Genomic DNA, 21,403 nt, shown 5'->3' on the forward strand with positions numbered 1-21,403 from the left:
ATAATAATGAGAGTCAATATTGTGGGTACTGCCACTGTTCTAACATCAGCACAACAAAGATATTTCCTAGGCAGCATTGAGGAATTATGCCTGATATTAGGAAGAAGACACTATAAAATTGTTTTAATTATTCCATTTTAAGATTTTCATACACGCATACACCCATGTATTGGTCACTGTGAAGCAATTTTAATGGTAGCTTTTCTCTGAGTTTTTATATTCAAATATGAGCATTTCACCATCTAGATGAATCACATTACTGAAGAAACAGATTCATAATTGAATATACATGCAATTATTCTGAAACATGAATGGTGGTTAGGCTTCCTCTCAAGGGTTAGGGTGCTTTGTCCTGGCAAATTCATATAGCCTCCAGAGATGTACAGCTGAAGGGCATGATTCTGTGTTCGAATGGGAGTTCACAACGTCACCTAGCTAGAGAAACTGATTATTGTGGCATGTGTGTAATGCCTAGCAGTCAGTATCTCACTCAGACACCCCACACCCCAATTAATAAAGATTTAAAACGTAATATGGATTACAAAAGCATTTCAATATGCCATGTTTCCCTAAAACACTGCAAAATCTTTTCAGGTGATTGATTAAGCAACAGGACATATTTTATGAGCAATTATACCTCCTATGTTCAGTGTGTTGGCTTTGGGCTCTTTCTTCTTCTTGTTGCTGTCGTTTAAGTTCCAATAATTCACTCTGGGAAGAACAGAAGTTTAAAAGCAGGGTTTTCAATTAGCATGATCATCTAAAAAGACCCCCAACATCAATGACACAGTTCACATTAGCTGGTGCAATATTTCTCTTTTTAATCTTTGACTTATGTACCATTTCCACGTGAAATTATTTTCCCATATTACTGTGTAGGGCTTCGTCAAACAAATTTGCTCTGCGAGTGTAAAAACTGTGAGATTAAAGAAGCCCAGGCACACAGTCACGATATTAGGTCACTGGGAATAACAGGCACAGAGCAAACAGAGCACAGGGCAGACACAACCATGTCTGATACAGAGAGCCAGTGTCACCTGGGTCCTAAAGACTGTCCCACAATACCATTTCCTGGTTTTTCTCTAGCATCTTACACCTGATAAATTCACAGGAACATGCAAATACTTGACTCGATTCCATACTGCAATTCTGCTTCTGAAACATTTTCTTTCTTTGACAAGAGGTACCCACCTATTGCTGACTGGCTATTTCTGGTGCTAATGGAACTTGTGGATTCCTTCAAGGGGGTTAGTTGCTTGACATTGAAGATGAGACAGTTAAATCGCCCACTTCTGACATTCTGATTGACTTTTATGAAGAGGTAACTTAGCTTCCAGACACATTTGACTATGTTTACAGTATTATCAAAGATTTAAATATTTATGATATCTGGGCCCATTCAACAATTCTCTCAATAATTCATTTTAAAATACTTGCATGTCTCTTATGAGTTTGACAGTGAATTGAAAGGTTAAGGGTTCATGTCCAGCCATTGGTGCCTTGAACGAAAGGCCTGGAAATCTAGCCACAAAAGTCAGCCACCTATCAGGCTATGGAGCAGAGCTCTGCTCTGCCATGGGGTCACGATGAGTCAGAGTCAACTGGACGGCCACTATCTGTTGTTGTTTTCGCTGGGGTCTGTGTTGTCTCTAATGAAGCTGAGAACTGTTGGGGAAGGAGTAATGAGGGAGAGGCACCATCAGCTTGCATCACCCGACTAAAGAGGCAAGGGCAAGAGCGAGGAGAAAACAAAGAGGATGAGGGAGCCTCCTACAAGAAGGCTGCTCCAGATGGTGGCCATGGGGTTCTGGCACCACCGCAATCAGGATTGTGATTACCATCTAACCAACATGCCATATTTACTAAAGGAAGGCTGGTTGTTCTTTGGTACCAATATGGATAATTTCAGCTAATTAATTTATTCTGCCGAGCTGACAGTCACTGCAGGTGTGTCTGAATGCCTTCGGAGCATAATCTTGGCTCATTTGCAGGGTTCTCATGCAGAAGGGCAATAGCCAGTTGGAAGTTATAAAATAAGGCGCTCTGGTCCAAGGACTGAGCTTTGCGCATGAAGAGAATCAAATCACATTATACAGGAGGGAGGATTACACACAGCATTTGAAACACCATGAAATCTTCCTCCACTCAACATACATCTATTAAGCACTAACCATTCCTCGGACACATGGATTCATGCTAGAAATTAAGACAAAAAATCACACGGGCTGCACCCCGAAGGCAGTTACCGTATAATGAGGGAAACCAATCCAGAAACAGACTGGATGTAAAACAGAAATGTGTGGCTGAACGCCGATTCAAGAAACATTGTGTGAGAATATGAGGAGAGGAATGCAAATGAGAGAAATAAGAGGCAAATAGGTCTGGACGGCTGGATGGCACCAACAGTTTGGGTATGACCACTAACTGAAAGGTTGGTGGTTCGGTTCTACCTAGTGGTACCATGAAAATCCACGTTTGTAAGACTTCCACCCTGGATAAACATAGGGAGTTCAGTCCTTCCCTGACCCACCTGGGGTCCTCATGAACCAAATGAACTCTAGGGCCAGGAATTTGGCTTTCAGCTGGGTTGTTCAACAAGCCCATGAAACTCACCAACGGAAGAGTGTTTGCCTTATCACTTGTTGCTCCACACAGCTTGCAACAGTTGAGAGTGAGTTCTGTACAGTCAGGGTTATTTGATATCATAGAAGAAATATCATCTTAGAGAGATGCGGGACAGTGGTTTATGATAAACACAAACAAACAGTGCCTGTCCCTGTGCTTGTCCTGTTAGTGCTATTCTTCAGGAGAGGGGTGGCTTGGCTTGAGAGCATCAGGCGAACCCCAGAGATTGGTGCCTCTCTAGAACCTGATGTGATTGCCTTGTTCAAGTCTAAACTCCTGCCCTGGTCAATGTGGCCTCGTTTGGAGAAGAAAGATTTCCCTTTGAAGTTAGAAAGAGGTAGTTGTTGGTGGTGGTGTTAGGTGCCATCAAGTTGGTTCCAACTCACGGTGCCCTACCGAACGAAGCGCCACACGGTCCTGCCCCAGCCTCACAGTCCTGCCCCAGCCTCTTATATTTGAACGCATTGTTGAGGCCATGGTGTCCCCCCATCTTGTTGAAGGTCTTCCTCTTCTTCCCTGGCCCTCCACTCTAGCAAGCCTGATGGCCTTCTCTAGACACTGGTCCCTCCTGACATGTCCAAAGTATGTGAGATGAGGTCTCGCCATCACACTTCTAAGGAGCACTCTGGCTGGACTTCTTCCAAGACTACACTGTTCATTCTTTTAAAGGGGTAGAGTGGGTCCTGTGTTAGTTTGGGTAGACTAGAGAAATAAATCCATAGAAACTCACATGTGTGTAGGAAAGAGTTTTATATTGAATATAGTATATTGAAAAGTTTTATAAGAAGAATTGAACATTGAGAAAACATCCCAACCCAGTCCAGTCCAAGGTCATAAATCTTATATTAGCCCATATGTCCAATACCAATCCATAAAGTCCTCTTCAGACTCATGAAACACATGCAATGAAGCCAAATTCAGGATGACCACAAGCCAGTGGGTAGAAAGTCTTTGGGTCCAGTGGTGGTGTAAGCATCTCAATGCTGGCAGGGGTCTCTCTGTGGCTTCTCTGTCTTCCAAGGTCTGGTTGCATCCATGTGACTTGTCTTTTGCAATGTCTCCCAGGGAGTAGCAGGGAGAGAGGAGTCTTCCACCTCCAAGGAGGAAGTACCGGATTTCCCAGAATTCTCAGGAGAAGGCCATGCCCACAGAAATCTCATTGGCTCTCTCCAGATTGACAGCCTAGACTCCACCCCTACACTCTTAATCCTTAAATTGACACCAGATTAGGTGACTGCCACAGGTCCTAACTCTAATCTCATTTTATAAAAGGAAAGAACAGACACCAAAACAGAGTCACTCAAAGGAGGAACACACATCGGATAAGGATCTGCCTATAAGCCAAGGAATGCTAAGAAATATTCAGGATCGTCAGGAATCTGAAAAAGACATGAAAAGTATCTTCTAGACCTAACAGAGAGAATGTAGCCCTGCTGAGTCACTGAATTTGAGTTTCTAGCCTCCACAAACCCATCGCTATGGAGTTTACTTTGACTCATAGTGAGCAGACAGCCCCATCTTGCCCCGAGGAACACGGGTAAGTTTGAATCACCTAACACACAGTGCCACCAGGGCTCCTTCTCCAAGATAAATTCCTGTCCTTTCAAGCCACCCACTTGGTGATGTTTTGCTAAGGCAGCCCTAGGAGACCAAGACAGAGGCCCAAGCTCACCGTTTGCTGCCGGTGGGTGTAAGCATCACTTTGTCTCAGTGGGTGTAAGCATCGCTTTGTCTCGGTCCAATTCGTGCTCTTTTATGGAAGGGCATGCACACTACACACAGGTGTGTGGAAGTCTGAGCGAGAGCTCGGGTAGCCCCGAGTGAAAGTGGAAGCTTTGGTGTTGCACTTGAAGATGCTGAGAGGGTCAATTCCAAATCATGCCTGAATCCCAGTGGGGTATGTTCTGACACGGTTCAGCTTGACTGCTTCATGTAAACATCAAAGTACCCATGCCCAGGCAGGACAAACATCTCCCAGGGGAAGACATCCTCTCAAGTCAACCAGGGGAGTGAGCACAAAGATGGAAATGGAGGCAGGGAGCGAGCTGCATGCCCAGAAGGTCAATGAACCCTTCTGAATGGCTTTGGAGGGCAGGGGGAGTTTAGACAAGCGCTGGTTCTATGACTTTCTGAGTAGTGGTTTTTTTATCCCCCCCAGAACAACAAAGGGAACGGGGAGAAAGGCAAACAGCAGGGCTTCTAACGAACCGGTGCCAAACAGTTCAGTCACGGCTGAGAAAGCAAAGCTGGAACAGAATTGACTATTTTACATTTAGGTGGTGCAGGGCAATGTCCAGAATGCAAACAATTAAGGCTCAAAGTCCAGGAACAGAAGACTGGGAAGAAGCCTGGTGGGCTCTTCCGGAGCCTGGTGGGTGAGACTGGATTATGGGCAGGACTGAGGAGGCCATTCAAAGTGGCATGGTCAATCCCCACCTTTGAGTGGAAAGCAGCTGTCTCTGACCCTGCCCAGCGTGGGCAGGCCAAGAGATGAGGTTGCTACACAGGTATCTAATGGCCTTGTTTCCTAAGATATAGGTTAAGTTTCTAGCAGCGCTTCAACCTGCAATTTTCCCATTCTGGTGATTGCTCCGGTTCAACTCACCCTTTTCATAATGGAGTCTGTTCGGTTTCACTTCCTCAGCCATGGCTGGACGGGGACAACCCAAAATGGAAGGGGAGCCAAGCCAAACCCAAAGCTAAGGAAGGACATACTGACGGGTCAAGTAGGGAAGTTAAACAAACAAGCAAAAAAAAAAAAAGGATAGGGTAAAGTCTCTCCTGTCTAGTTATTTTTAGTTCTGTCATTTTAATATAAAGAGAAGCAGATTTCTGAATACAATAATAATAACGAAACCAAAGCTCTATCTTTTCTATGCAAAAATGCTTCCTATCAACCAGCTTCTAACTTAAGCTAACAACACAACTTGCCCCTCCCCCACCCCCAATCATTTGCTTATTGCCTGTGTAACAATATAAAATTCAGAGACTATAAAGGAAAACATAATAATTGCTCATAAAACTCCTCACCCAGGGATAACCTCTTTTAACATTTCAGGGTGGCTTTTTCTGTGTCTTAATTTATATGCACAGATTATAATTTATTGTCACTTCAGGTCCCATTTTAATGTTGTTGTTTTCCCGCTTAATCCTAGAGCTTTTGCCCTAAGGTAAATAAACGCCGCTCCCTGTGCTTGCCACATGATGCCGAAAGAAAAAGCAACACACAACCAACATCAAGAGGAGGAGGTGAGAGTGAGAACCCTTCCACACTCCCTTTCATACGCTGCTTTTTGCTAGTTACCATGAGTGTGAGCACAGCCTTGCGCCATTTAAATCTGGCTGTGACTGCTGCACTGGTGCCCAGACTTCCAAGTCTTCAAGTCCTCTGTGACTGAACAAAATGTTTCAAAACTCACATCAATGTCATGTTTTAAATCAATCCACATTCACCTAGTGCGTGCGCCCCCTCACTCCCTCAGGATAGAGGTGTACGAGTCCTTGAACAGTCAGAAGCAAGTCGAGCGTGTCATTTAACAGTCAGAAGACTTTAGCATTTTTGTCAAATAACTAAATATGGTCAAATAGGAACCCCCTTCTTTTTTTTTTCCATACCAGCAGCAGCATGTAAGAATCCATAGCATCTCTCCCTAGAGAATAGTGTACACACAGAAATTCTTATTCGTGTTTTTCTAAAGTTTCTTATTTAATCTCATGATCATTCTCCCAGTTGAAATTTAGAAATCATTTTTCAAATTACCTCAACCAAACTCTACTGAAATTTTTAATGAAATTGCATTAGTATCACAAATCAACTTGGAAGGAATTATAGTTATTACAATATTGAATTTTACTGCTCAGGAATACCATCTATCTCTACGCTTTTTTCAGATTGACTTTTTGGTATCCTAGGGAAGTTTCTTCCCCAGGGGCTGAAGGGTTTTGTATGAGATCTTGTCTCCCACTTCAATGTCTAATCAATGTCCGCTGGTATTTGCAATGTCGTTGAAATCTGTCCATACCTATTTTAACAGATCTTTCTTATTGAACCTCATTTGCCTACAAAGTAAACAACCCTTATTGAACTCCATCTAATCATGTTCCATTCATTGTTGTCCTCATCAATGTCTAGTTGATTCTCTAGGGTTATACAAGCAAATTACTTCTATCCATAAGTGATGATAATTCTATTTCTTAGTTCTAATAATAAGCAAAATGTCTGTTTTACTGTCATTTTTTGTTTTGTTTTGTCAGGCTAGCCCAAAACAGTTTCCAAGCATTGATCCATGCAATATCAATAATTAATTTTTAATTTAAAATCGTTTTTCGACAAGTAATTTGGGGAAGCACTTGTTTCCAGAGTGATGCTGATTAATGTTAGAAATAACAGGCATCATTCTATTGTTCACTATTCTCAAATTCCTACACCAAGCATAATGTTGTTCGTTGGTTACTATAAGTATCTCAAGAATATCTGTTTATCCCCAGTTTATGTATGTTTTTTATTATATTTTTAATTTATAGCAGGATTAAAATGTACCAAATACTTTTTGGCAACTAGAGATGATTTTTTTCTTCATCCCCTAACCCATTATAGGGTGAGATATAAAAACTTATCCTCATAGATAGCTCACCATCTTAGAATTCCTGGTGGATAAATCTATTTTGCCTGGGTAAATTCTTATTTAGGAGATGAAGTCCACCAACCAGAAATTTCTTTCAGATTTCCATCCATATTTTTGAGACTGTTCAACCTGTAAATTATTTTAGATGTGTTTGCTACTGTTAACAGATTGTGACATCATGGGATAGTAATTTTTTTAAAATTACTTCTAATGTGTTTCTTTTTTTTCTTGCTCTGAAACAATGTGCAATAGCATGGGAGAAAATGCTTTTCCCTTGAAGATGTAAAGGAACTTTAACTGAAAAATCACCCATTTATGGCTTTTTATGGGAAAGTGATTCTCAGAAAACTTTAAATCACTTGCCTTTTCATTTGTTTTTATGTATTTTATTCTTTGATTCATTTTGGGTGTTTAATATTTTCCTAGAGAATCCCTCATTTAATCTGAATTTCAATTTATTAGCATAGCATTACCTATAGTAATATAAATTTAATCTTCCACAAATCTATCATGGTAGCTGCTGATTTCTAATGTTGTGGATCGGCATTTTGACTAATCTCTTCTTGATTAGGCTTGCCAGGGATTTGTTTATTTTGTTGACCTTATCAGAGAACAAGCTGTTGGATTTTTTTTATAACATCTGTTTCTTCAAGTTTTATTACTAATATTTGTTTTACCCTAATTACTTCATTTTCTTTTGTTGTTATTCTAAATTCATTAATGAAATTGGATGTGTTTTCACTGTTTAATACGTTTAAAAGGCATGACTTGTGCCCTTACACACAACTTGCCCATGTGCCTTATGAAGTATTCTTCCTGTACTTAAAAAGTGTACTTTATGATAATAATTTTCTCTATATCCCAAAAGTTTATTTTTATTCTTGTAGTACAAGATGCAATGTTTAACACATGTGTGATAGTGGCATGAATTACTATGTTAGACAATGCAGTTCTCCAATGGGTCATCTTAGTGCCTCAAGTGTCCTTCCCATACTTCTGTTTTGTATGGGAAGTCCTGGCATGATCAAGTGTGTAGATCCAAAAGCAGGGGCCCCGCATCAATTCCAGCTCTTAGTGACACTCTACAGGCTCTCTGAGATGGTAAGTTGTTACTGGAGCCGAGAGCTTCATCTTTTGCCTGTGGAGCAGCTGGTGGGTTTGAACCTTGGACCATGTGGTAAGCAGTCTAAAGTTTACCTGATGCACCATCAGGACTCCAGCAAATGTGTGAAGTGGTGGGTAGAGAAATAGGTTCATGTTCCTGGTCCTGCTCAGGTGATAAGAAGAACTAGAAGCAAGAGCAAACAAACCCAGGGACAAGGGAACACAAGTGACCTAAAATCGATGGGGGTGGGGGGGGAGGAGAATGGGGAGGGGCAGAGGGCGTAGAATGCCTGGTGGGGGTTTGATCAAGGGCAGTGTAGCCAAATGAAGGTCAAGCATGATAGTGGGACAGGAGGAAAGGAAAAGGAAATAGAGGAAAGAACTAGTAGGCAAAAGACATTTAGAGAGGTCTAAATACAGGCATGTCCATATGTAAATATATGCATATATAACGATATGGATGTAGGTTTATGTACATATATTTATAGGATATGTGTTAAGGAAGCAGATGGACATTGGGGCTCTACCCATGTCCTCCCTCAATGCAAGAACACTTTGTCCTAATAATCTGGCATTCTGTGATGCTCACCTTCACGACAAGATCACTGAAGACAAAATGGGTGCATAAGCAAATGTGCTGAAAAAACTCATGGTGTCCAGCTATCAAAAGATAATAATAGCTAGAATCTTAAAGGCTTGAAGTTAATCAATCAGCCATCTAGCAGGGAAGCAGCAAAGCCCACATGGAAAAAGCTCACCAGCTTGTGTGATCATGAGGTGTCAACAGGATCAGGTATCAGGCATTAGAAGACCGAAAACAAACAATCATATTGATGCAAGCAAGGGGTTCTAGAGTGGACACCCAAAACCCATCTGTAGACAATTTGACATCTCCTCACAGAAGGGTCACAAGGAAAGGATGAGCCAGTCAGGGTGCAGTATAGCACCAAGGAAACATACAACGTTCCTCTAGTTCTTTAATGCTCCCTCCCCCGTCCCCTGACTACGATGAGCCCAGTTCTATCTTACAAATCCAGCTAAACCAGAGCATGTACACTGGTACAGATAAGAGCTCTTTACACCCTGAATCCAGGACATATAAGAGAAACCCCTCAGGAACAGTAATGGGAATAGCACGACCATGAGGGTAGGGGGAAGGTGGAGGGAGAAAGGGGAACCGCTATCAATGGGGACGAACAACAGAAACATGGGTGAAGGGACACAGTGGATGGTGTAGGAAATGAAAATAATAATAATTTATGATTTATCAAGGGTTCACAAGGTGAGAGGATGGGGGAGAAAGGGGGGAAAAGAGGAGCTGTTACCAAGAACTCAAATAGAAAGCATATGTTTTGAAAAGGATGGTGGCAACATATGTACAAATATGCTTGATACAATGGATGTATGAATTATTATAAGAGCTTGAAGAGCCCCCAATAAAATTATTTATTTTTTAACAAAAGAAGAAGAACCAGATGCTACTACACCTAAAACACTAGCCCCTAGCTAACCTCATCTGGCAGCATGCCCAAATAGACAGAAGAGGGTAACAAGAATCACCAAACATTTGAGAAAGCAATCCGCAGGAGATGAAACTTAATGGAAAAGTAAAACCCTCGTTAATAAACAACCAGTTACAAGCAAATCAACTCTGACTCCTGGCGACCCCACGTGATCAAATAGAGTTGTGCTCCCTAAGTTTTTCTATGGCTGTATAAGTACCATCCATGGGAGGCTCTAAAACAATATTGCATTTGTATGACAGAACAGTTACGAAAAAGTAGACCAGCAGACTTGGTAAATAAATAAATTCAATATAGGTACCAAACAGCAGAATGACAAGTTATAAAAACAAGCTATAAAAAAACTCAGTGAGCAAAATCTTGCTATAGGCAACTCTCAGAATGAAGTGAAAATGGCCCAAAGTATAGGAAGTTAAGTAAGCAATTCAGAGTCAAAGAGAATAGATATAAAGTTTTCAATATCCATTTGATAGATGTCCCAGAAATGGAAACAGACACTGCAAAGGAGAAGAAACGCAAAAGTGAAACAGAAATTGCCCTGAACTGAAGAGAGACGTGTGTTTTGATGCTCAAAAGCCAGGGCAATACTGGCAAAGACTATTGAAGGCACCATGGCTGCCAGCAAACGAAGCATCTGTCTTGGAAGAAGTATAGTAAGAGGCGAGGAGGGTGAGATTTTGTCTCACAAACTTAGAACATGTTATCAGGAGGGACCAGTCTCTGGAAGAAGACGTCATGCTTGGCCAAGTAGAGGGGCAGAAAGAAAGAGGAAGCCCTGCGACAAGACGGATGTGCACAGTGGCTGTAACAATGGGCTCAAACGTAAGAACAATTGTGAGGCTGGAGCAAGACTGCGTGGTGCTCTGGTCTCTTTCATACATAGGGTTGCTATGACACAGAAACTACACGAGGGCACCTAAAACAACAGGGCAATGAAAGGGTTCCCAGGTAGCACGATGAGTTAAGTGTTGGGTGCTAATTGAGAGGTTAGCAGTTTAAACTCATCAACCACTCAGAGGAACAAATATGAGGAGGTCTACTTCCACACAGCCTCAGACACCCTAGGGAGCATGTCTGCTCTGTCCAGCAGGCTCACTGCCAGGCAGAAAGGACTCCACAGCAGGGGCTAAGGCCAGGCAACACAACAACAGAACAATGTGAGTGGGAAGAGGAAAGAAGGGGTGAAAAGAGGATGGAAGAGAGGTACGAGAAGAAGGAAGGTAAATGGAAAAGAAGCAAAAAAGAAAAAGTCCCAGTGAGAGACACACTATGGATCGATACAAGGAACTCAGGTTGGCACCTACATACTCGAGAATACCACTGGATATTAAAATACAATGCATCATACTTGGGGGTGGGAAGTTGCAGTCTGTTGTGAGCAAAACAATATTAAATTGAAGGCAAATTGACTGTCATATAGTGGTTCAGAATACCTAGAACCCCACAGACCTTCTCCCAAAGAATGATCCAACTAATATAATAACCAATCTAAGAAAACTAGAGAATTAAGAAACTGTTAGGACAGATTAACAGAAAAGCTATAATAAGTCTAAATAATTTAGGTATATAAGAGTTATATACAACCCCCCCAAAATATTTTAAAAAATAAAGTAGAACGGTAAGATGTGTCTTGTTTTAATAATTTTTTAAAAATGGATATTTACTATCCAATAAAACGTTCTTTAATGCTGACGATGTTCTGTGCTATCCAATACAATGGCTATTGAGCACTTGAAATGTGGTTAGTATGACCGCAGAAATACATTTTCAGATTTTTAATTTAAATTTAAAGAGACACCTGTAACTAGTTAGTAGCTGCCACACTGAGCAGCAAAATTCTAGAAGTTTAAGACAATGTAAGTTTATGCACATGTTAAGAAACTTTATGCGATAACAGTTGTATGAGCCCCTAATAAAATGTTTTTTAAAAAAAGTAACTTTATGATAAACACTAAAATAGTTCAAATAGAGTAGTAAGTAAATGGAGCAGAGAAAATCCAATCAAAGAACCTGAAAAATGAAGAAGAGAAAACAAGAAAGAAAAGATAAAAAGTAACCTAGATGGTACGAGTACCTGCAAATGTCTGAGTTATCCCAATGAATAAGCCTATCTTAAATCTGCCTATTAAAAGAGATTATGAAACTGGCTAAAAGAAATTTCAGACATCTTTGTCACTAAAAATCTGCTTTAACCCAAACGACACAGAGAAATTAAAATCAATGATGGAAAAAATAAATGATCATATAAAAAGGCTAGTAGGGGAAGTATTCGGATCAGACAGAAAAAGAAATCAAGTGGAATACTATAAAATGGAATGGCTAATATATTTCATATTAACAAAAGCATACTAACAGGTTTTGTTACTCATTGGTTGGAATTACATCATGTGTCGATAGCTGAACCAACACTAGTCAAGGACAAGGTAACACTCATGAACAGTCAATCCATTTGTGATTGAAACCCTGAGTCTGGAAGTGGTGTTTTTCTCCTTTCAAACACAGGACATGCAAAGGGGAGGCCCACCTGATGTCATGGATTGAATTGTGACCCCAATCTGTGTCAACGTGACTGGGCCACATGATTCTCAGTGATTTGGCAGTCATGCAGTGATCTCCATGATGTGATCTGATGCAATCACTTTGAATGGAAGTTTCCTTGCAATGTGTCCTGAGTGACCTTTTGTTTTACAAAACATGAAAGGAGAGAGAATTGAGCAGAGAGAGAGGGATCTTCCACCAACAAGTAAGAGCTGGGAGTTGAGCATGTTCTTTGGCCTGAAGTCCCTGTGACAGAAACTCCAAAGTCCAAGGGAAGATTGATGACCAGCTCAGAGAGAGAAACGTTCTCCTAGAGTTGATGCCCTGAATCCAGACATCCAGTCTCTTAACTGTCTGAGAACAAATTTCTATTTGCTAAAGTCATCTTCCTGAGTATTTCTATCATAGCAACACCAAGCAATACTTAATAATAATGAAAACATAGGAGGAAAGCTCAGAGTTTAATACAGAGTAATGGATGTTGGGCAGGTGTGGCAGTTAATTTTATGTGTCAACTTGGCTAGATAATGATGCCAGTTGTTTGGCCAATCACTAATCTAGTTACTGTTCCATACTATATTCTAATTTAATTAATTTCTATAATATAATCTATTGCATACTGGATTAAAGGAACTAAATTGATCCATCAGTTGAAAAGGACATTTCTTAGGGTGTGTACTGCCTGTAAACTATAAATATTTTAGCAGACCTTAATGCTGAACTCTTTCTCTCAAATATAACTGGTCCTGTTATTCTAGAATTCCTGGACAAAATTAGCAGTCAATAGTATTTTATGCACCACTCTTGAGCTAATAGCATAACACAGTTTATTTGTTAATTGTATTAATCACTACTAAATTAAAATGCTGCAAAGACTTTGACTGTGTGGATCATAACAAGCTATAGGCAAAGAACGGGAATTCCAGAACACTTAATTGGGCTCATGTAGAATCTGTACCAGGATCAAGAGGCAGTTTTCAAACACAAGAAGGAAATGCTGCATGGTTTAAAATCAGGAAAGGTGTGTGTCAGGGATGTGGCCTCTCACCATACTCATTCAATCTGTATTCTGAGCAAATCATCAATGAAGTTGGACTAATTAAAGAAGAATGTGGCATCAAGATTGGAGAAAGGCTTACTAATAACCTATAATATGCAGATGACACAAAATTGCTTGCTGGAAATGGGGAGGACTTGAAGCACTTGCTGATGAAGGTCAAGATTGCAGCCTTCCGTATGGATTCCAACTCAATGTAAAGAAGACCAAAATCTTCACAAATGGACCAATAGAAAATGATATCGTGAAAAGTGGAAAAAAGATTGAAATTGTCAAGGATTTTATCTTGCTTGGACTCACAATCAAAACTCATGGAATCAATGGTCAGGGAGACCAAATGACACATTGCGCAGGGTAAATCTGCTGTACAGGTTTAACGCTTAAAGGTTTTAAAGTCTTTAAAGTGTTGAAAACCAAGGATGTTGCTTTGAGGACTAAGGTGCACCTGACCCAAGTCAGGGTATTTTCATATGCAGGTGCATGTGAAGTTTGGACAGGAACAGAGGAAGACAAAAGAAGAACGGATGCATTTGAATTAGGGTGCTGAGGGAGAACACTCAAAGTACAATGGACGACCCCAAGGCAAGCAAATGTCCTGGAAGACAGCCGGATACTCCTTAGAAGCAAGATGGCCAGACTTCACTGCATGTACTTTGGACATGTTATTAGCAGAGACCAGACTATGGAAAAGGACATCGTGCTTGGTAACATGGAGGGAAAGCAATCCAAGGGAACACCTCCTTCCACGATGGACGTGAACGTTGTGAGGATGCTGCGGGCCTGGAAGGTGTATTGTTCCGTCGTACACAGGGCCACTCGGAGTCATAGCTGACTTGATGCCACCCAACAACAACAAATAAAAATGCAACGTTCTGTTTCACTGTCTCTTTTCATTCATCGAAGGGCAGGGACCTGTCTATCCTGCCCTTAACCGGCTCTCTAGCATCTCGGGCAATGTACAGCACATAATAGGTAGTCAGTATATGCTTGTTGATAGAATGGGCAGATGAATGAACAGATGAATAAATGTTGAGGATACTCCTCGAGGAAGAGCCACCAGAATAAGATAATAAATAAAGGTCAAACAAGGAAAGCGTTAAGTGGTGTCTAGTAGTACTATAGAGCCACAAGGAGATGTGGGTTATAAACCACCGTAGAACTGAATGTCCATCAGGGACAGTGCCTTTAAAGAGAAGTTTCAATAAGAACACATGTGTAAATAACCCAGACCACAAAGCATGAATGATGGAGTGCACAATAAAGAAGTGGTTATGTAAAGTATCTTCTCTCTCTCTCTCTCTCCACCCTCCCTTATTTAAAAATTTGATAGAGGCAGGAAAGGTAACATCTCTGAAGATACCAGAACCAAGGAAAGAGTCCATGTGTTGATTTTTAGACTGATAAGAATGAACATATTTGTTGACAGAAAAAAAATGAAGTAGCCAATGGAGAATGTATTGAAGAATAACAAAATGAATTATAAATACATTTCTGCAAGAAGCAAGAAGGAACTGAATCACATATGAAATGTTGAGAGGTTAACCTTGCGAAGGAAGAGACGACTGTCCTCAGAGACCAAAGGAGTGGAAGGCTGTGGAAGTCCGAGACCGTAGATCAGAATAAGTGAGCCATCATGAAAACATGACCTAGAGGGGCTACCTTGGAAGGATGCCAGTGCTTTGAGCAATGGCTAGCACAGAGTAAGAATTCAACGAAAATATTTTGAATACATAGAATAAAAATATATGAAGAGCTGCAAAATAAGTAGAGGAAAATGTTTTGTTTTTTAATATCCCTCCATATCATAAACAAAATCTTTCCCATTTTCCTAAGGTAAATCTATAAAGTTATAAGCCATTGCAGCCCCTACGCCTAATGGGGACTAGTGTCAGTGGATGGCTGCAGATTGAACAGAAGTGAGGGAGGCAAACAGGGAGTAGACTACTCTGTGTGCATATTTGGAATGAGAAATGCAGGGAAAAATGAAACATTTCACAAAGAGAACGTGTTTCACATTCCAAATATATATGCGCAAACCTTTATAAAACATGCTTCAAGATGCACTAGATGTTATATGAGAATTCAGATAAATCATACCATCAATAGACTTCACATTAGTTTTCCTCAGTATCCAACTCTTTAGAACTTATTAACCAAAAGCTCTTAGAAATAAATCAACTCTTTCATGCTACTTGTGAGTCATTTCTGAAAGCACATCATGACTATACATCAGGTGTATCTTCTACCACTAATTCCTAAAACCTATGAGTTGGGCTGTGCTCTGTATGGTCGGCAGTTCGAAACTGGAGAAAGACTGGGCTTTCTACTCCAATTAACAGTTACCATCTCAGAAAACCCACAGGGGTCACTGCGAGCCTGTATAGACTCGCTGCCAGTAAGTGAGGGGGTATTTAAGTATGTGTTTCAATATAAGACGTTTATCAAAACATTAATATATTTACTTTAGAAAAATCACCAAACAATACGGATGCCCTATGGTTTCTCTGTTCTTTACATTGTATCTTTTAAAAAGGACATTTATACCTCATAATTTCTTTCAATGAGTTAATGACAACCTACAATGCAAGAAATAAATAAACTTTGCTCGGCTACAAAGCTATTCACACTGTATGCTGGGTGAAATTTTGATCAAGGAAAGAATTAACCACTCCTGGGAGGAGGGGAGCACTAAAAGGGCAATCTTGCAGCAGCAACAACAACTAGTATATATACATGAGCCATCTCAAAATGTGATTTTTCTAATAATTTGCCCTGAATACATTTTTCTGGTGTAAAGATATAAAAACTTAATAAGTTAAATCAAATAAGGGAATATTAGAATGCGAATTAGAATTCCAGTTAATTGTATAATCAAAGAAACTGGTTTGAAAGGCCTTTTGGAAGAAGTATTGACAAGATTTATCAACCACCAATATGGCAAGAGGAAACATTGGGGGAGAGGGTGAAAAGATCTTGGCCTCTAACTAGCTGTAAATCTGCGGCTACAAGACAGATTTAGAGGGTTGAAAAGCATGGGTGTTACTTTGAGGACAAAGGTGTGTCTGACCTAAGCCATGGTCTTATTCTCAATTGCCTCATTGCATGTGAAAGTTGGATATTGAAAAAGAAAACAGAAGAATGGATGCATTTGGCGTACAGTGCTGCTGAGAATATTGAAAGCACCATAAACCGATGAAAGAACAAAGAAATCCGTCTTGGAAGAAGTACAGCCAGAAGGACCCTTAGAAGCAAAGATGCCTAGACTTTGTCTGGTGTACTTTGGACATGTTACCAAGAGATACTATTCCCTAGAGAAGAAAATCCTGCCCAGTAAAGTGGGCAGACAGAAAGAAAGAGGAAGACCCTTGACTAAACGGGTTGACACGGTGGTGGCAACAATGGACTTGAACACGACAGTGACTGTGGGGATGAAGCAAGCCCAGGTGGGCTTTCACTCTGCTCCGCAGGAGGCTCGCTATGCGTCAGAACAGACTGGGCGCCTAAAAACAACAACCCCTCGCTTAAGAACTTATTTTGCTGACATAGAGGATCTTAAAGGAAATGAAACCTTGGAACTCATCACTGGTCATCTTCGGAAGTCCAGGTCTGTATTTCAAAGGCTAGGTATGACCATCAAGTCACAGCAGGCAATGCCATCAGTTATGACGCCAAAACTTTAGTATTCTAATGAGAAGTGCCATATAGGGAATCCTGCATTCATTTGTCTGAAATCTATTGCTCAAAATATTTGGAACATCTCACATATGTGTATACCCATATGGCATATTATTATACATGTTCACTATACACATGTAAGTCACTGCCATCATGTGATTCTGACACATAGTGTCCCTCTAGGACAGAATAGAATTGCCTCTTTGAGTTTCCAAGACTTTAAATCTCCATAACAGTAGACCCCCTTATCTTTCTCCTGTGGAGCAGCTGGTGGATTAGAAACACTGACCTTGTGGTTAGAAACTCGATGTGTAACCCAGACCACCATACCTACGGCTCCAATACATAGATCACTATGTTAGGTGACCAGATGAGCCAGCGTCACAGCATCGTGCACCTGCTCTGATGCGTATGCCCTCTCTGCTTAGGGCATTATTTGCAATGTTATGTACTTCTCGTTTAGACATGACAGTCGGGTGGGTTGACGTTTATTTTGCAGATCAGAAATCTGTAAAATCAACAAGGCTTACTGGCTTAACAGAGACACAAGGGACCCCAGAGATCATGTCTCTTAGAAACCCTTCAAGCCAGGAACTGAACTTCTTACCTTTGCGTCTCAACTTTGGGCCAAGTGATATGCAGGCCTCTGAGGTGAACAATAATGCCAGGGAAGAATGCACTTTCTAGAACAATCAACATCCAGGACCCAAAGGGCAGCGTTAGGGATAAGCTCAGAAAGCAGCACGGGATTCGGAAGGAAGGATAAATGCAAGCAACAAGCCCAGGAATGCTGTGAGAAGGGCACTGTTATATTGCAACCAATGTCACAAGACGATGAGCATGCATTCCCGAATGGAAATCCTCTTTGCTCTGTAAATTTTCATCTAATCCATTAAAAAAAAATTTTTTTAAGCAAAGGAAAAATGTTGAAGGTCAAGTATTTTGTTACATACTTGCTGATGCTGTTTGTTGCTGGCAAGCTAGTTTCCAATCACAATAACTTAAAATCACAGAGCAAAATGTGGACCAGTTCATTTAAATTTTGATCACATAAGAACACATAAGAACACAAAGACCCCAAGCAAATCATTGGCAATGACTGGTCAGGGCGCGGGAATACCTTCCGGCGTTGTTCAGCCTTCATTTTTTGCAAATTTCGGCTTTCTTCTTCCTTCAGAGAATCTTTGTAAGCCTGGCTTCTGGCCTGTAATGGTACGGGAGGGGGAGGGGAAAGGAAACATCATAGGTAAAAGCTTCACCACCACACACCAATCTGCCCGCTGTGAGGCCGTCGCTAGAACACAATGTGTGGACTGAGCAGGCAGGGAAGTCCCCAGACTCACTTGCTTATTGACTGATTGATGTACACGTCTGAAGAGGTCCCTTGGGATATGTAAAAAAGATAGCTAGTGTAAGCACAATCATCCCGCACACTTTAAAGGGATGATTTAAATCTTAGCTTAATTAAGCTTTTCAAATAGCCCCTAAGAGATCATCAACAGGCCTTATCATTTTCTGGTGAGGAGGTCTGGAAACACAGGGAAGTTTGGTGTACTTTTCAAGAATCTTCCAACTAGCTGTCAGTCAATGCCAGAGATAAGCAGCAGTGACCTTGACTTTAGAAGCACTGCCATGTCGTGTTCACTAATGGTATCCTATTAACAGTGTATCACTGGTGATGCCATATAATTCCAATTTCTTTCTAAATTTTCCATCCTTCACCTATGCCCGCCACCAGTCATCTGTCAGTTTGTTGGACTGTGGTGACGTGTGTGGCTGCGATGCTGGAAGCTCTGACACAGGCATTTCAAATACCAGCAGGTATAACCTACAAACAGGCTCCATTAGCATTCCAAGACTCAGAAGAGTCTAGAAAGAAGGAATAAGAGGACCAACTTCTGAGGGATTAGCCACTGAAAACCTTGTGAACAACGGGGCCATTGATACAGTGCCAGAAAGTCAGCCCCTCAGGGTGGAAGGCACTCAAAATATGAACGGGAAAGAGGCGCCTCCTCAAAGCAGAGTAGACTTAATGATATGGATGGCCCAACCCTGCTGAAGGGGCTGGGCTAAGATGAGAAGCAACAGCTGCAAATGACCCATAAGAATCAGAATGTGAAATGTGTGAAGCACGAGCCTAAGAAAATTAGAAGTCATCAAAAATTAAATGGAATACATTAGGATCAATGTCCTAGGCACTAATGAACTGAAATGAACGGGCATTGGCCATTTTGAGTCAGACAATCATATGGTGTACTGTGCTGGAATGACAAACTCAAGAGGAATGGCATGACAGTCAGGGTCAAAAAGAACATTTCAAGATCTATCTTAATGTATAATGCTGTGTGTGATAGACTATCTATGTCGGCAAAGAAGATCAGTTATTGCAACTGTTATTCAAACTTATACACCAACCACTAAAGCTAGGAATTGAAGGATTCTGACAACTTTTTTCAGTCTGAAATTAGTTAAACGTGCCATCAGGATGCATTGATATTTAATGGTGACTGGAAGGCAAAAGCTGGAAACAACAAGGAAAGATCAGTATATGGGGGGAAATGGCCTTGGTGATAGCAACAGAAACATGATAGAATTGTGTGAAGCACCTGACTTCTTCATTGCAAACACTACTTTTCAACAACAGCAATGGCTACTATACATGTGGAATTTACCAGTTGGAATACACAGGAATCAAACTGATAACGTCTAGGGGAAAAGACCATGGAGATGCTCAGTATGATCAACCAAAATATAGCTAGGGACCAACTGTGGAACAGATCATCATTGATTCATAGCCATGCCTGTTGAAGCTGAAGAAAATGTAAACAATACCGTGACAGGAGTACAGTGAACTTGCCTTAAAAGACATTTCAAGAACACATTGGACACTGTGAACACAAATGAGAGAAGACCCGCTGAGCTGTGGGATGTCATCGAGGACATCCTACATTGAAAGAGAAAAGGATCATTTTAAAATCCAGAAAGAAAGAAAAGAAAAGATGAAAGTGGATGTCAGAAGAGACCCTGAACCTTGCTTTTGCATGTAGATTAGCGAAAGTAAATGGAAGAATATAGTTCAATAGAAAATTTCAAAAGGCAGCTTGAGAAAGAAAGTTTATAATGGAATGTATAAAATACAGGAATGAACAAAAGGGAAGGACATGCTCAAAACTTCTAAGGCTGAAGAGCCGAAGAATAAATTCAAGCTTTAGATTGCATGGTGAAGAATTCTACGAACAAAATATTAAGTGGTGCAGAAAATATCAAAAGAAGATGGGAGAAATACACAAAATCACTGTACAAAAAAATAAACTGGTTTTCGGCCATTTCAAGAAGTAGCATGTGATCAAGAATCTATGGCACTAAAGGAATAAACCCAAACTACACTAAAAGTATTAGAAAGAATCAAGGGCCCAGGAATACCAATTAAAATGTTTCCCAAAAAATCAATGCGATTCTGGAAGCATGCACTGGTCTATCTTAAGAAATTTGGGAAACAGCTTCTGGAAAATTGGCTGGAAAGATTCATATTTTTGTCCATTTCCAAAGCAAGGTGACCAAACAGAATGTAGTAATTAATGAATCATTACTAACACATGCAAATAAAATTTTGTTGAACATAATTCAAAAACAGGTGCAATAGTATCTCCAACATCAAACTTCCAGAAAAACTCAAACTGGTTTCAAAACAGCATATGGCATGACAGTACCATTGCTGATGTCATATGGATTTTAGCTAAAAGCAGAGAATTCCTAGAAGGATGTTTCTGTGTGCTTTAATAACTCTGGAAAGACCATGTGGGTTATACCAGGTTTTGGATAACACTGAGAGGACTGGGGATTCCTGATCACTTCATTGTGCTCATGTGGAACCTCTACACAGACCAAGAGCTGGTCACTGGAACAGAAAATGGGATACCCCACAGTCCAGAATCAGGAAAGGTGTGCGTCAGGGTTGTGTCCTTTCACCAGACGTCTTCAATCTGCATGTGAGCAAATCATGGGAGAAGCTGGTCTCTATGGCAAAGAAGGTGGCATCGGGATTGGAGAGAGACCCATGAACAACCTGGGTGGTATGGCATAGATGTGCTTGCTGGCAGCCAACAGGACTTTTTTAAAGATCATTTTATTGGGGGCTCATACAACTCTTATTACAATCTATACATACATCAATTGTGTCAAGCACATTTGTACATTTGTTGCCCTCATCATTCTCAAAATATTTGCTCTCCACTTAAGCCCTTGGTATCAGTTCC

The 21,403-nt window shown here is 40.7% G+C and overlaps 1 protein-coding gene across 2 annotated transcripts in view; it reads right to left on the reverse strand.

Annotated features, from left to right (window-relative positions):
* EPSTI1 (epithelial stromal interaction 1) overlaps positions 1–21,403 on the reverse strand; it is a 159,719-nt gene that overhangs the window by 17,996 nt on the left and 120,320 nt on the right. For both annotated transcript variants that reach the window (XM_045287143.1, XM_045287142.1), the window contains 2 exons: positions 18,268–18,351; positions 638–711 (listed from right to left, as the gene is read on the reverse strand). In XM_045287143.1, coding sequence (XP_045143078.1) covers positions 638–711; positions 18,268–18,351 — 158 coding nt within the window. The remainder of the gene's footprint in view (positions 1–637; positions 712–18,267; positions 18,352–21,403) is intronic.

This window comes from Echinops telfairi, unplaced genomic scaffold (genome assembly GCF_000313985.2).
Source record: "Echinops telfairi isolate 266 unplaced genomic scaffold, ASM31398v2 ScPeMD7_11;HRSCAF=52, whole genome shotgun sequence".
NCBI lineage: Eukaryota > Metazoa > Chordata > Mammalia > Afrosoricida > Tenrecidae > Echinops > Echinops telfairi.